The sequence below is a fragment of the Culex pipiens genome, chromosome 3 (assembly GCF_016801865.2).
Source record: "Culex pipiens pallens isolate TS chromosome 3, TS_CPP_V2, whole genome shotgun sequence".
NCBI lineage: Eukaryota > Metazoa > Arthropoda > Insecta > Diptera > Culicidae > Culex > Culex pipiens.
Genome location: NC_068939.1, coordinates 24,185,080 through 24,200,071, shown reverse-complemented (window position 1 = coordinate 24,200,071; position 14,992 = coordinate 24,185,080). Strand labels below are relative to the sequence as shown.

The window sequence follows — 14,992 nt, the reverse complement described above, 5'->3', positions numbered from 1 at the left end:
ACTCAACTTTGATGAAAATAAATGCTGAAAAGTTCTACTTTTCAGCACTCAAATGGGTGCTGAAAAGTTGAACTTTTCAGCACTTGTTTCGAAAAGTAACAATTTTCAACATTTTTTTTGATTTAAACGATTTATTGACAAAATACATGAAAATTCGACTTAAAATTTCACTCAATGGGTGTTTTTCGAAATTGCAAAAAAAGTTGTATGAAACTCGTTGCAAAACTTGATTTTTTCAGCACTCGTCGTATTTATCCAACTCGGTGAACCTCGTTGGATAAATGTCCGACTCGTGCTGAAAAAATCCTCTTTTTGCAACTTGTTGCATAAACTACTATTATGGCTGGCCTACTAAAACCTTAAAATGTTACTAGGGTAAAGATTTCCTAATATTATCGAAAACCAATGATTTTTTGGACCATGCGAAAATTATATATTTGTACACCTTGAGTACCACCAGACACTTTAGGCGGTACTTTAGGTGTACCAAAACTCAAAATCGGTGAGACTCCGTTTTTATATTTTCAGCAAAAATAAAGTTCTTTTTTATTTTCTCTTCAATAACGTAAAAACATAGGATTTATCTTATCAACTCCTTAACCCCTAAACAATTCCAACAACGTATTACTAAGTACAATCAGATTACATTCTCCTCACTCTCCACTAATCCAATTTAAGTGTGCACCTTAATCCGCCCGTCGATGCCCTGCACAATCGGCGAACGAATCTTGGCGTAATCTTCAAATGCTTGAATGTCAACCGGTCCAATCCGCTTGTTGCGACCATGTTGCGGGAAAATCGAAAATCCATCACCCCCTCCAGCGATAAAGGAATTCGTGACCACTCGGTAGTACTTCAACGGTTGCAGCTGTTCGTAGCGGGGTACCATGCAGTCGGCGCACAGCACCTCCAGGGCTAGTACGCGTTCTCCGATGGGCTTGGTTACGTTGTACTCGACCCGCAGTCCGGACACTTGAAGCATGTTGGCACCGTTGAACCGATCTTCGTCCCAGGACTTTTCCACCGCGTACTCCATCACTCCAAGCAGGTGATCACCGCGCAACTCGACGCAAACCAGCGAATTTTCAAACGGAATAACTTCGATTAAACTCTTAAAGTTGAGGTCTGCAGAAAAAGAAGAGGCATTAAACCATAATAGGGAAACCCACCACCTTCAAATAACAAACCTCCCCGAAACATGCTAACCCGGATGCCCCCGACGGCCACCACCGCAATCGCCGCGTACGTCCAGTGGCCGGGTTCGGCCAGCGGAACGAACGCCGCGGCCATCGAATCCGCAATGAAGCTGCCCAGGTTGCACTCGGCGTAGTTGCAGCTGGACTTGAGCAAATCAACGGCGGCCGATCCAACCCTGCGATTTCCCTGCTCGTCGACGGCCACCTTCCACGGGATCAGCGCCTGCACCACTTCCGGATCTGTGTGGCGTCAGAAGCGAAAGTTGAGTTGTGAAAATTTAATGTGAACGCAATGGAGACGCGTGGTGTTTTTTTTCTGTAGCACGTTATTTTAAAAAAAATACAGGAAAACAAAATGGAGTTGGGTCATTGCTGAAGTGAAAACAATTTATCCTGCTCATTCCTAGTGTAAACATTAACTGCCGTGAGCAGGATAGACTGCTTGTTTGCACTTTAGCATTGGCACATTATAATTATAATTAGACAAATTTATTAGTTAAGGTCTGGTTAAATGCATGCCTGTGTCAGAACCTTGATGTCAACCTATAGCCAGTTCATAATACGCTCAACCCCCGGTGATGAGTCACTTTTTTAGTTTGCTCCCAGTTTGCACGAACAATTTAACCTTTTTTTTTATTTCGAAAAAAAATGGGCAGTAAGCAATGGTGTATCATAAAATATGATAAATAAATAAATGTAAGTTCACACAAACTCTGCCAATTTGCAGAATTACTTTAATGCAATCCCCCAACTGTGTTGTTTATGCAAGTGTTACTCTTAGGTAGAGGTGGGCAAAAAAGAGCGAGCCGCTCAAAGAGCCGATTCACTGAAAAGAGCGAAAGAACCGTGGCTCACAAAAAAACCGCGGTTCTTTTTTAAACTTCAGTCTTTTGAAAGAACCGGCTCAACATGGCATGATTTTTGTTATAAATATAATTTATTGAATTTCCAAAAAATGTAGTATTAAATTTGTTTTTGAGAATTGAAAATGCAATCTCAAATATTTCAATGCCTATAAAAAACAAAAAAAATGATTTTTTTAACAACATGAAAATATTTTTCACTTTACAACTGATTATAAATTAAAGTACTACTGGAATACAAATTGTAGCATTTCAAATTGCATAATATTATCAAAAATCTTCTGAATAGTTCAGAGATTTTGAAAAAAAAAACCTTCTGTCCAAATCAACTTTAGCGTTAATAGACTTTATCAATTAAATCAGAATGTAGAAAAGAGTTCAAAGAATGTTTTCTCCAAATAAAATATCAGCATTAGTTCAATTCTTGCAGAAATAAACGCAATTTTAAAATTAATAGCAATTTTTCCAATCCTAGATTTAAGTTTGGATGCCATTCAATTACTCGAATGTTTAGGTTCGAGTAGAAATCTTGACATAGAGACCGCCAAGACATCAAGGACATCTTCTCGTTTTCAGTTTTAATTTTATCAAATAATTTGTAAAAGTCCAGTGTGAAATAACTTTTAAAATCATACGATTCTTAAAACAATATTTTCATCAAAATTTTGAAAAAGAGCGAAAGAGCTGTTCAAAAGAGCGGCTCTTTTTTATGAGCGAACGAAAATGAGCGGCTCCTAAAAAAGAGCGGTTTTGCCCACCTCTCCTCTTAGGCGATCGTTCAAAGTGATTTTGCAGAATTGAGAGCTTGTTAATTTGTGTCCTCAGTTGTTTAATCAACTGTTATCAAATGACGTGTTTAAATGTGGCTGGTTCTTTTTTTAAACCACAATTTAATGGCAAACAAACTGAGGTAGTTACAATTATATTTAGTAGTTTATATTCCTCGACTGTGAATCAGGTTGAAATGGCAAAAATAATAGATAAAAGAAAATTGAATTTACAGGCATTATAAACTATAACAGTCGTTTAACAATTACATAAAAGCACTAAAATATCACTGAAACTCAGACATTTTTTTTTTTCAAATTGTTATCAGTTGATAACACTGTTATTTCCATTAAAATTTTTATGTTCCTTGAGAATATTTTTTCGTCCCCTATTATTTTGGCCAATTTTGAAGGAGATGACTTAAACTTTAAAAAATACTTGCTCCAGCCTATTCAATTAACAAAACCATTTGCTATATATTCTCATTTAAAACATAGTTCATAACATATTACGTAGCAATTACATTTATATCCATCGAAAATATTAATTTGATACGCACCTAGTTAAAAATCATAACTGTTCTTTTGCGAAATTTGCCATCCCAAAAAAAAATCTCAACTTGAACTCTCGCCAACCTGTCCAAACAAAACCGGTCGGTACTCATCCCTCTTCACCCACACAGCTCGTACTCACCCGGCACTACGTCAGCTCCCAAATAGAAAGGATTACCGCTCCAGCGCTGGATGATGCCAGCCTCGTCGAAGAACAGTACAATATCTCCGACAAACTTGGTGTACGCTGCGGCCTGCACAATCAACACCTTGTGGCCACCCTGTTGCGTGACCACCGTGGGGTATTCCCCTTGGGATGTTCCAGGGATGTCGGGGTGATCCCCGGTGTACAGGAAGGTATGCGAGTGACCTCCAACGATGATGTCGATGTCTGGTCCAGCGTTGGCGGCGATAATCTCATCCACGTCGAGGCCACAGTGCGACAGGACTATGATGATGTCGGCACCCTGTTGCTTCAGAAGCTCTGCTTCGGCTTTTACGGTTTCCGATTCGTCGGAGAATTTTAGCTTGCCAGTATTGGCGATGTTGTCGGTGGTTTTCAGGATGACCCCGATGATGCCGATCTTTCTGCCGTTGCGTTCAATCATCATGGATTTTTGAAACTTGTTGAACTCGGGTTCCTCGCTGTTGTCTACGTTTGCAAGAAGCACTGGGGAGTTGATGTTGTTCAAAAATGGAACCACACCCTCAACTCCATGATCAAACTCATGATTTCCAATGGTCATAGCGTCCGCTGGAAGCATGTTTAAAAACTCAACGGTGGCGTTCCATCGGTGGATGTTGTACCACAAAGTGCCCTGGAAGTTATCCCCGGCGTTGAAGTACAACGGATTGTTCCGTTCCGCCAGCAGCTTCTTCAGCACCGTCATCGTCCTGGCGTATCCTCCCACGCAAGTGTCGCCACCTTCCCGATTGCAGGACACACTGGCCGCGTTGACCTCCTCGAAGCGCGCGTGAAAGTCGTTAATGTGCACTATCGATAGCTCGTACAAATTGCCCTGACCACGTGCCGTTCCCACCAGCACCAGGGCCACCAAACCCAGCAACACGAACAACCGCATCTTCGCAACTACAGCGCTTAGCTCTTCGACTTTGACGAGATGACGACCCGTACCGCACCGCAGACAGCCTACAACTGAACTTCGAGGCCCTGAGCCAACCAACCGATTGAGTAGACGGGGAAACTCAGCTCAATCTTGTTTTATCATTTATTGTGTTTGCGTTGGACGGGGAATGGCGAGAACGAAGACGACCACCTACCTTCCTACCTCTCTAAGCAGACTGCTGACTATTTGCGACGAGCCTTAATTTTGGAATGAGGGGGACTTAAGTTTACAGCTGATTATTGCGAATTGGTTAGCACTTCTTCACCAGTCTATTTTGGCGACAGGCAACGACAAATATGGCAGTTTTGGTGTTTCTCATAATTGAAACTAAGACTTTCTAAGTAAAATGATTTTTATATTGCATACCGAACGATTTTTTCTTCAATTACCAATTTACCATTTATTTTTCTATAATGTGTGTTTATCATGAGGTCACTGAAGTGAAGAATCAAGCTGGAATATCACAGTCTATGGTCCAAATTACGCCCATTTTGGCAATTCGTGACAGTGTGGAAACCAATTGAAATCAATCCAGAGACAATGGACAGATAAAGTACATGACGCGTTTATCACTTTTCGGCGCCCTGAACTGTCTCCGGCGTCGTCGATGCGTGTAATCTTCTATGAGACATTCTTCAAACAGTACAACCCCCTACACAACGTGCTGTTTGGGAGGTTTCCCAATCTTTCTCCGTACTGTTCGAAGGACAAATTTAAGATTCACTATCGGTCACACTCTGTGATGTTCCGATGATGTCCGCAGAATGGCCAACAGAGAATCGTTATCACTGTCGCTAAATTCTCTTGTCATCGTCATCGATGTTGAGAGTTTATTGGATTTAAACGACGCCTGAAGCACTTTTTAGAAAGCCTCGCCCAAAATCGTAGCAAATGTGGGGTGAAACCTCTTCAAATTTGCCTGATTATCGCCATCCGCCGGCCGAGGTCGTAAAGCCCCGCAATTTAGACAGATTGGACACCATTCCGAGACGGAGACAACGGCGGGCCAATCAGTTTACAACTGCACTCGTCCGAAATACGATGTCTGTTGGACAAATTGTTCTCGTTTTGACTGCTGTGGCGGTATCGTACGGGTTCAGCCAGGAGTTGTTCCCACTATCGATCATCCACGTGAACGATTTCCACGCGCGATTCGACGAGACCAACTACGCCGGGACCGTTTGCAACCCGGAGGTCGGCGATGTCTGCATCGGTGGTTATGCACGCACCGTAACGGCCGTCAAGGAGCTGTTGGCGACGAGGGAGAATGCGATCTTCCTGAATGCTGGCGATAACTTTCAGGGAACGCTGTGGTACAATCTGTATCGGTGGAATGTGACTTCCAGGTTTCTGAACATGCTGCCGGCGGATGCCATGGTGGGTATGATTTTGAAAACATACTCAATATTTGACGATATTTTGTTCTAGACCATCGGTAACCATGAATTCGACAACGGAGTTGCTGGCGTTGTCCCATTCTTGGAAACGATCAACTCGACGATTTTGCTGTGCAACGTGGACAGTAGCGACGAACCGGAGTTTGTGAAGTACGAAAAATCGATGCGCATTGAGCGTGGCGGGAAAACGATCGGGATTATTGGGGTTATTCTGCAGAGCACTTCGAGCATATCAAGTTCTGGAAAGCTTCGTTTCCTCGACGAACCGTCAAGTGTTAAGGCTGAAGCTCAGAAGTTGAAAGACGAAGGGATTGACATCATCATTGTGCTTTCGCACTGTGGAGTTGATGTTGACAAGAGGATAGCAGCCGAAGGGGGAGAGAACATTGACATCATCGTTGGAGGACATTCGCACTCGTTTCTGTACAGTGGAGATAACCCGGGTATTCCGGGAACGATACATGGAGACTATCCAACGGTGGTGACACAACAAGGAGGTCACAGGGTTTTGATTGTCCAGGCAGCCGCGTACACAAAACTTGTAGGGGATATTGTGATGTACTTTGACGATCAAGGGATAATTCAACGATGGGATGGTAATCCGTACTACCTTGGTCCAGAAGTTATACCTGATCGAGAGATTCACGAAGCGCTGATTCCATGGAAGCAGTCAGTTGATGAGCTAGGTAATCGCATCGTTGGAGCAACTTTGACAGATCTCCCTCAAAGTGGGTGCAACTTTAGGGAATGTGCGCTGGGAAACCTCATCTCGGACGCATACGTAGATTCGTGCACATACTTGGCGGAACCAGGCCATTGGACGTACGCAGCGATCGGACTCTCAAACACAGGTGGTATAAGAGTCAGCTTGGCTAAAGGAGAGCTCACATACAAAGGACTCATCGAAGTTATCCCGTTTGAAAATACTGTTGATATAGTGGAATTGCGAGGAGATCGTCTGCTCCAGGTCCTCGAACACGGGGCATCCAACTCCAACATCCAGATATCCGGACTGCAAGTAGTGTACAATATGACGGAACCACGCGGATCCCGAGTTCAATCGGTCAATGTTCGCTGCAGTGATTGCTTGGTTCCTCGATATGATCCGCTGGATCCCTTCAAATACTACCGCGTGGCGGCCAACTCTCATATGACTGGAGGTGGCGGAGGGTACACAATGTTTGAGGACTTTGGCCGGAACAAGGTGGTGGCCGATGTGGACATCAATGCACTGGAACGGTTCGTGCAGAAGCGATCTCCTTTGCTGTACGGGTTAGAGGGTCGAGTCACTGTTGTTTACTGATGTGGGAATAAACGTACTTGTAAAGACGTTGATTAGATTACTTAATCCGAAAATAGATTAGCTTACAAGTAAACAAACACTTGAGACTTGGCGGGTGGTAGCCATAATTTATCAAAAGCACGCGACGCAAGTCAAAAATTTCAATCGCATTGTCATAAATCATGTGGTACAACACTTCGAAGTCATTCAAACCATTGGCGTCACAAAGCCGGAATCTGAAATCCATTGTCGTTCGAACTAATTTCGATAAGATAGCGTATATTTTGGGTTATTGGAATCCCCACAAAACCTATTGTTACAGTGGCTTGTGACTGTCATTACTCATTACATGTCATTAAATGGTGGATATTTACCTCCAAATTGGCGCCAAACTGATGCACATGCGCCATTGCAAGCCGGCAAAACCCATGGAGATGCACTGCCCAAACTTACACTTTTTCACTGATTATTCATTTCGGAAGGGTTAGTAAACATGTCGCACCCAAAACCCCTAGGAAAAACTTTCACGGTAGCGGCCTCTACCAGCGATGTCCGATCTCCGTCGGTTGATCTCTCAACGCTGTCCCGCTTCAAGGACCTGTCGCTATCCGGACTGCAGTCCGTCAACGAAAGTGCCCTGCAAAACTCGGACAATCCCGCCAAGGACAGTGGCAACGAGAGTGAGAGTGAAATCGAGCTGGCCGGTTACCGCCGGATTCGTACCGTTGGTCAGGGCTCGTTCGGAATAGCCGTGCTGTATGAACGGTTGGCAGAGGGTCAGTTGGTGGTTATGAAGCAGATCAACCTGTCAGATTTGACCCGGTCGGAGCGGGATTTAGCGATGAACGAGGTGGAGGTGTTTTCAAAGCTGCACCACCCTAATATTATTGCGTACTTGGGAAGCTCCGTTCGTGGGGATTTTCTGTTTATCGAGATGGAGTACGCCGACGGAGGGACACTTTCGCAGGTTTTGATCGAGAAGAGTCATGGAGAGAGGTTGCCAGAACGGTTCATACTGAACATATTTGAACAGATTACGAGTGCGATCAATTATATGCACTCGCAAAACATTCTGCATCGTGATCTAAAGACGGCCAATGTGTTTCTCAACAAGCGAGGAATCGTCAAAATTGGAGACTTTGGAATTTCCAAGATCATGAATACCAAGATCCATGCGCAGACCGTTCTTGGGACGCCGTATTACTTTAGTCCGGAAATGGTTAGTAGGTATACCTGAATTAGCGTACAATTCCTACATCATGTCATTCTAGTGCGAAGGAAAGCAATACGACGAAAAGAGTGACATTTGGGCCCTGGGATGCATTTTGGGTGAAGTTTGCTGCTTCAAGAAGGCATTTACCGCGTCCAACTTGTCCGAGCTGGTAGCCAAAATCATGACCGCCAAGTATGTTCCTCTTCCGGAGGGGTACTCCGACACGTTGAAGCACGTACTCAGCTTGATGCTTCAGATTGATCCGCAAGATCGACCATCAGCTACGGAGCTGCTCCAGTACTGGATCCCCCTGATCTACCGGAATCTTGGGAAGAACAATGGGTAAGCAACGTTATTCTATTCAACTGTGGACTACAATTTCTCCACATAACAGATTTAAATACGTTTCAAACGATTACTTCGACGGGTCACTGATGAACCACGACAACTCGAAGACGGTCTCCCTCGTGGGAACCGCAACGCGAGATTACATGGATGCTTCGACGGCTACCATGAACAACCTCCCCTTGGTAGAACGATCCGTGCTCTACCAACTGAAGTCCTTCGGATCATCTACCAACCTAAGCCCTCTACAATTACCACCAACTGGCAAGATTCGCCAATTGGCGACCCAAGGAACCCACTTCGTCGTAGTCATGTACGGTAAGTTATCCAACGAAATCACTTTCCCAACCAGTTCACTCATTCATGCCATTCACCAGACGGTTCAGTGTACACCTGGGGTGAAGGCAACAAGGGTCAGCTGGGTCACAACGCGCTGGAAACGTGGCGCCATTATCCGACGAAAATCGAATCCATCCGAAGGTACAACGTAGTGGGAGCAGCTACCGGAAACGGTTTCACTCTGCTCTGGACCGACTTGGGTGTGGTTCTGAGCTGCGGGGACAACACCGAGGGATGCTTAGGTCATGGAAACACCATTTCGCTGTTGATCCCCAAAATTGTTCACAAACTGACCAATATGCGGATTGTTCAGATTGCTTGCGGGGAGCACCACGTGGTTGCGCTTTCAGACGAGGGCGATTTGTTCACTTGGGGCACCAGTAACGAGGGAGCGTTAGGTCTTGGGAAGCACATGTTGAGCAGTAATGAGCCACGGAGGCTTATTGTTTCCCAGATGATACAGAACATCCGGCAGATCAGCTGCGGACCTGATTGCACGGTTGTGCTTACGGACGGTGGATTCTGCTACTGCTGCGGAAGCAACGGGTTTAATAAGTTGGGATTTGGCGCGAAGCTTTCGCAGCTGCACGGGCTTCAGAAGGTTTCGTTCATAACGCAGAAGGTGCTGGCCGTGAGCGTTGCGGAAACGTTTGCAGCGTTTCTGATCGAAGGTGGTTATGTGGTCACCGCGGGAGATAACTCGAGTGGTCAGCTTGGTTTGGGTCACACCAACGAACAGCTGGAACCCACTTTGCTGAAGAGTTTGATGCCTCGTTTCGTTACGGTTTGTATGGAGGACTGAATGGTTTCATAAAATTAAAATATGAATTATCAACAGAAAATCAAATGTCACTCAACGTACACGATCGCAACGACGGATGACAATTGTGTAGTATTTTGGGGCACAAGACTTGGTATTCCTGAAACGGATATCAACAACGCTCCAGCGGAGTCTGCAACACACTATCTTGGTGGCAAGGTAAGATATTTTGATTATTTATCTTGAATTATATGATATGACGTTCTAGGTGTCCGAACACTCATCAATTGGTAACAGTACTGCAGCTTTCACAAACTTTTTAACATCAGTTTATAAATATGAAACTATTCTGGATCCGGTTGATATTTTAGCGTAAGTTTTGAATAATATTTATTTTCTATCTAAAATACTAAACATTTCCCTCTTAAAAGACTCTATTCCTCAAAAGATCAACAAACCAAAGGTAGTTACGTGAAATTGATCGATGTACAACCCCTTCTACACAGCGTCCTGATTGTCGTTGATACAACTTGTCCCTTAATATAAGAAGCTCGTGTTTATTGAAACCAACTTTTGAATATCTTTATTGTTTCAGTCAAATGATATTTACAGTTCATGTTATTTCGAGACACTTCAGCACGTTTGAAAATTATATAAATAAATACAGTTGAAAGCAACACCTCTATTCGTAAAAAAAGCCTCACAGCTCCTCGTTCGACTTCTTGTTCCGAGCGCGCCTCTTGGACTTGATCTTGCTCAGTATCTCGTACGCCTGCTGAATCTCCATGAACCGTTCCTGGGCGGCCCGTCGCTGGCTCTCCTCCTTCACCTTGTCCGGGTGGTTCTCGCGGGACATTTTACGCCACACCGACGTAATCTCCGCCTGGGAAGCGGTCGGACTAACGCCCAACACCTTGTACGCGTTCTGCTCCCCGTCGGCGTCCATCGAGTCCACGATCTGCTTCCACACCTCGGCCCATCCGTTGTGCTGCGCAAACAGAATCGTGTCGTGGATCGTTTGCTTCAGGTCGGTCCACCAGGGGGATTTGATAAAGTTGTGAATCGCTTCGTGCACTGGGACTTCGTCTCCGTCCGAGTCGGTGATGGTTCCGTTAAAGTACAGGAAGCATCCCCAGAGGGCAAGGTACGCCAGGATGCACGGGACAAGGATGGAGGCTCTCCTGAAAAATATTTGGAGTATCGTGAGACAATGGAATTTCAACAACTCAAGAGATACTCACTTCATAAGCTTCTGTCGCTTGGGAACCTTCGTGTCCCACTCCTTGGAAAAATGGTCAAACACGAATCCAGACACCGAAGACACCGCCATGAACCAGTAGGACTCATCGAGGACAAAGTATCGAATCGGATACGCAAGGTAAGCCGCTACCAGACAGTGCCAGAACACTCCCTTCTCGCGTCCCATGTTGCCGACGGTCCAAATTCCTGCAACATAGAACCCGTTAAGTCATGCTTACTAAAATTCCTCCAAAAAACTCCTTACCCAGCGCAATTCCGAACGGAACCAGCCAATGGATGAAACCCCAGTCAATTCCACCAAACACTTCCTGCGGAATGGACAGCAGAATCATCTGGCCAAACAGGAATCCCACCATCAGGGCCATCACGAACCGAGGTGTCGAAAACGGCGGCTTCGGATGAGTTCGTAGCTTCTCCCGGAACTCCTCGACAAAGCGCGGATCTTCGTTGGCATCCCGCACCATGGCCGGAATCTGGTAGCACTCCGAGATCCATCCAATGCCAAAGTATCCGCCCAGCGTGCACCACCATACGAACGCCCGCCGATCCTGGTGCAGGTACAGATGGTGCAGTCCGAAGAATCCCCCGAAAAGCCACAGAATGTACGTGACCAGGACGGACTTTTGCTTGGGAAGGTCCGCGGCGTAGGTCGGTTCCACCGAACGTGGGCCCAACATTTGGTCCAGCTTTTCCTCGCGACTCTTCCGCTGCTGCTTTGGCTTAACCTCTTTGGAGCTGTCCGGTGAAGACCGGCGTGGTCCGCTGGAAACGACTGACGGCGATATCTTTTCGCCCATAGTGCTGGGAACAAAATCAACCATTAGTAATTCAGTTTATCGCAGAAACCGAAAGGCCACGGTATTTGTGAACGGTTTAAAAGTGTCAATATATAAGCAACATGTGTTTTGTTCTGGCACGACACACGTGCGTGTTCACAGTCCCAAAGAGTAATGAGACACTTTTACACTTTTTATGAATCGATCCTATTCTTTGAATTCAAAATTTAACGTAGTTAAACAACCAAATAAATGAGGGACTGTCATGGTATTGCGGTCATTTTTCATGAATTTTGCGCTATAATATATTTGTTTCTGAACTCAAAAATATTTCTTGGAGAATGTCAATATTGCTACAGTTACCAGAACGTGGAATAAAACATAGAGTACCTACGCTAGAAAACAAATATTAAATAGCAATTGGATCGACCAAATCGACGCCGTCGTGCTATCATGTCTAACATCGCTTTTAGGCGTTTTAATGTTTGACGTTTGACCTTGAATAAACAAAAACAAGAGCACGCAATGTAAACAATAACAAACATGTTTTACTTCTGGAGCAACACGAGAAAAGGGCGGATAAGCATTTTGACAGCTGGAACAATTTTGAAAATTCCGGGCCAACAGATATTTTTTTCACAAAACTCGAAATGTTAAGCAATAGCTGGCGTTCCCAGCTACCGTTTAACACTGCGCGTTTTGTTAAATAGTTACATGTTGGCTCGGAATTTGCAAAATAGTGCTGGCTGTCAAAATGCTTATGCGCCCTTTTCAAATATTGCTCCAGACTTGGTTGATCATTCTGTGCATCGTCCTGAAGTTTCTTTGGTTGCTGGAGACCCGGGTTATAACTGAATATGTTTACAGTATGCGAGCTCGTTCCTGTGTCAAACGCGTTCTGACAAAAGCAATTTTCAGGCTGTACCAAGCTAGCACGACAAGATTGAAACTTCTTTCATATGAAAAGTGACAAAAATGCACGGAGTTTTTTCGGTTTTTATTGAGTACCTCAAGGTTGAAATCGAATTTTGGGGATCTGTGAAGGTCAAAAAGTGAGGCACTGTGAGCTGCACAAAATGGCGTTCCTAACTCAATTTGGCCCAAATTTCTTTAGATAGATTGATCAATTCGGAATAAAGTACTTTTAGGTTTAAAAATGTTTGGAAGGATTTACTCTGTAAATACTATTTCGGTCTGAGGTCTAGTCAAAAAAGGCCAAAATTCAAGCAAAATTTTCAAAATTTTAGAACAAAGAGTAGCGCAAAATGCTTTATTCATTAGTACAGTTACGCTTCTGTAAAATATATTGCAAAATAACGGTTAATTTGTGATAACAAGTATTTTTCCCAAAATTCTCGTATTTTTCCAATCTTATATTCAAAAATTCAAAAAAATCCTAAAGATGCACTTTTTGATTTGAAAAGCGAATTTAAAAAGCAGATCAAACGCTTTTTAATTTATATTAAAAGTTAACAATCAGCAGTTTCAACAACATTGCTCCAAATTATTTTCTTTCGTAAAATGAGAATCCAAATATGGATAAATCATTAATTGTAAATCAACAAATCATTCCTTTGTGAACCACCAATCAGTGTGTTACTGGATATTAGCTCCTGGAAAGTGCTTAAAAAGTGCAAAAATGCCTCACGGCAAGAAAAAGAGGCGGTCCTCACTAGCAGGATTGGCAGATTTGAAGAAGCTAAAGAAGCGCTATTTTTCCCAAGTTTCACGTATCTTTTTCCAATCTTATATTCAAAAATTCCAAAAGATTCTAAAGATGCACTATTTGATTTGAAAAGTGAACATAAAAAGCAGAGCAAACGCTATATAATTTATTATTGAAAGTTAACAATCAGCAGTTTCAACAACATTTTTCTTTAGCGTCTGTATTGAGTTATTTAGATTGGATTAATAACTTGGAGTAATAGATTCCATTGTTCGATCAATTTAGTGTAGTATCTCAAATCAAAAAAATATAAGTGACTACATTACACACTCACACTCTTCGAACTTATTCATAACACATAAACAGGCATATTTTTATTGAATTCCATAAAATGGACCAAAACATAAATAGAAATACCATCGTCTAGGGTGAATTGGACTGAGGCACCCGATTCATCCCACTTTTATCTTTGACCAAATTAAAAAAAGCAATGTGACGCAGTCAGATTAAGATACCGCTCTATTTATGCCAATAATGCATAGTTAATTGCACGGTAGCTTTAACTTAAACAGAATCACTATTCCAGTCTCATACGCAAATCACCACGCACACGAAGCCTTTCTTCACAACTTTCACTTGGTCCGTCACCCAGAAGAGCGAAACTGTGTCACCGTGAGGCGTAGCGTACGACGCGTCATATACTTTGTCCTGATTTTAATGGCTTGATTTACAAAGCCATGTTTGCAACGCTATTAAGCATTGCAACTATAGCTTTTGCAACCACTCAGAATTTGTTCCACTGAGTATAATTTATGGGGACGTATCCTCCATCTTTGCTCTATCCAGACCGACATTCTTTCATACCTGAGCGCTTCCAGGCGGATCATTATATACCGTTACATCGAGCAAACTTGGAAAAGTGGCCGTTTCTTACCTGTTTCTGAAGAAATTCTTTAAATAAGCTAAGACTCTCTAATCTAAGTGCTCGAAAGGTCGTCTACTAATCGCGATTGAGTTGTGCTTTCTTATCGGCCCAAGAAAGTAGCCCAAATCGACAGTTCCCTACACTAAACCACTGGTTGCTTCCTCTTCCAATACTGAACTAACTGCATCTCCAAAGAAGATATAAAAAAAGCTGACTTGCTGGCTTCGCGCAGGTAGAGTCGTCGTTGACCAACCGCGAAAGACTACGTCAGAGCTAAGCAGCGTTTCCTCTCAAGCCGGATCAGTTGGAGAGTCGGCGAGAGAAAGATCGTCGTGAGACTCTCTTTTTAAGCGGTTTGTTGTGATCGTCTCGTTCGCGTTTTTATACTACGAACGAATGATTCATTGAGGAGTGGAAAGAAAGCTGAAAGAAACGTCAAAAGATGACGGTTGTAAGAGTTTGGATGATCCATTGGGCTGTTCGTTGTGAATTTTATCAGATGGATAAATTGGAGGCAGGTTCCC

The 14,992-nt window shown here is 43.6% G+C and overlaps 4 protein-coding genes across 4 annotated transcripts; 2 read left to right on the top strand and 2 right to left on the bottom strand.

The window, feature by feature from the left end:
* Window positions 1-455: 455 nt before the first annotated feature.
* Window positions 456-4,675, bottom strand: LOC120420686 (apyrase-like). The gene is made up of 3 exons (XM_039583781.2): window positions 3,521-4,675; window positions 1,188-1,436; window positions 456-1,125 (listed from the first exon to the last, which is right to left on the bottom strand). Exons 1-3 carry the CDS (start codon window positions 4,458-4,460, stop codon window positions 674-676), a joined length of 1,641 nt encoding a protein of 546 aa, XP_039439715.1. The 5' UTR covers window positions 4,461-4,675; the 3' UTR covers window positions 456-673.
* Window positions 4,676-5,379: 704 nt separating this feature from the next.
* Window positions 5,380-7,231, top strand: LOC120420673 (apyrase-like). Its single transcript, XM_039583770.2, has 2 exons — window positions 5,380-5,882; window positions 5,934-7,231. The coding sequence occupies exons 1-2, from the start codon at window positions 5,397-5,399 to the stop codon at window positions 7,203-7,205; spliced, it is 1,758 nt and encodes a 585-aa protein (XP_039439704.1). The 5' UTR covers window positions 5,380-5,396; the 3' UTR covers window positions 7,206-7,231.
* A 123-nt stretch (window positions 7,232-7,354) lies between these two features.
* Window positions 7,355-10,403, top strand: LOC120420684 (serine/threonine-protein kinase Nek8). The gene is made up of 7 exons (XM_039583779.2): window positions 7,355-8,403; window positions 8,456-8,739; window positions 8,792-9,060; window positions 9,120-9,865; window positions 9,920-10,060; window positions 10,110-10,213; window positions 10,273-10,403. The coding sequence occupies exons 1-7, from the start codon at window positions 7,678-7,680 to the stop codon at window positions 10,385-10,387; spliced, it is 2,385 nt and encodes a 794-aa protein (XP_039439713.1). The 5' UTR covers window positions 7,355-7,677; the 3' UTR covers window positions 10,388-10,403.
* Window positions 10,398-14,723, bottom strand: LOC120420682 (dnaJ homolog subfamily C member 22). Its single transcript, XM_039583778.2, has 4 exons — window positions 14,478-14,723; window positions 11,346-11,902; window positions 11,083-11,287; window positions 10,398-11,022 (listed from the first exon to the last, which is right to left on the bottom strand). The coding sequence occupies exons 2-4, from the start codon at window positions 11,896-11,898 to the stop codon at window positions 10,542-10,544; spliced, it is 1,239 nt and encodes a 412-aa protein (XP_039439712.1). The 5' UTR covers window positions 11,899-11,902; window positions 14,478-14,723; the 3' UTR covers window positions 10,398-10,541.
* Window positions 14,724-14,992: the final 269 nt, after the last annotated feature.

What these genes read in the sequence shown, in the direction of transcription:
- LOC120420686 (XM_039583781.2), bottom strand. Translation starts at nt 4,460, where the DNA reads ATGCGGTTGTTCGTGTTGCTGGGTTTGGTGGCCCTGGTGCTGGTGGGA. An exon ending in GGGAGCTGACGTAGTGCCGG is followed by an intron (nt 1,437 to 3,520) that starts GTGAGTACGAGC and finishes GACGCCACACAG; the next exon opens with ATCCGGAAGTGGTGCAGGCG. An exon ending in GGTTAGCATGTTTCGGGGAG is followed by an intron (nt 1,126 to 1,187) that starts GTTTGTTATTTG and finishes CTTTTTCTGCAG; the next exon opens with ACCTCAACTTTAAGAGTTTA.
- LOC120420673 (XM_039583770.2), top strand. Translation starts at nt 5,397, where the DNA reads ATGTGGGGTGAAACCTCTTCAAATTTGCCTGATTATCGCCATCCGCCG. An exon ending in TGCTGCCGGCGGATGCCATG is followed by an intron (nt 5,883 to 5,933) that starts GTGGGTATGATT and finishes ATTTTGTTCTAG; the next exon opens with ACCATCGGTAACCATGAATT.
- LOC120420684 (XM_039583779.2), top strand. Translation starts at nt 7,678, where the DNA reads ATGTCGCACCCAAAACCCCTAGGAAAAACTTTCACGGTAGCGGCCTCT. An exon ending in ATTACTTTAGTCCGGAAATG is followed by an intron (nt 8,404 to 8,455) that starts GTTAGTAGGTAT and finishes ATGTCATTCTAG; the next exon opens with TGCGAAGGAAAGCAATACGA. An exon ending in CTTCGTCGTAGTCATGTACG is followed by an intron (nt 9,061 to 9,119) that starts GTAAGTTATCCA and finishes GCCATTCACCAG; the next exon opens with ACGGTTCAGTGTACACCTGG.
- LOC120420682 (XM_039583778.2), bottom strand. Translation starts at nt 11,898, where the DNA reads ATGGGCGAAAAGATATCGCCGTCAGTCGTTTCCAGCGGACCACGCCGG. An exon ending in TCCGTTCGGAATTGCGCTGG is followed by an intron (nt 11,288 to 11,345) that starts GTAAGGAGTTTT and finishes TCTATGTTGCAG; the next exon opens with GAATTTGGACCGTCGGCAAC. An exon ending in AAGCGACAGAAGCTTATGAA is followed by an intron (nt 11,023 to 11,082) that starts GTGAGTATCTCT and finishes AATATTTTTCAG; the next exon opens with GAGAGCCTCCATCCTTGTCC.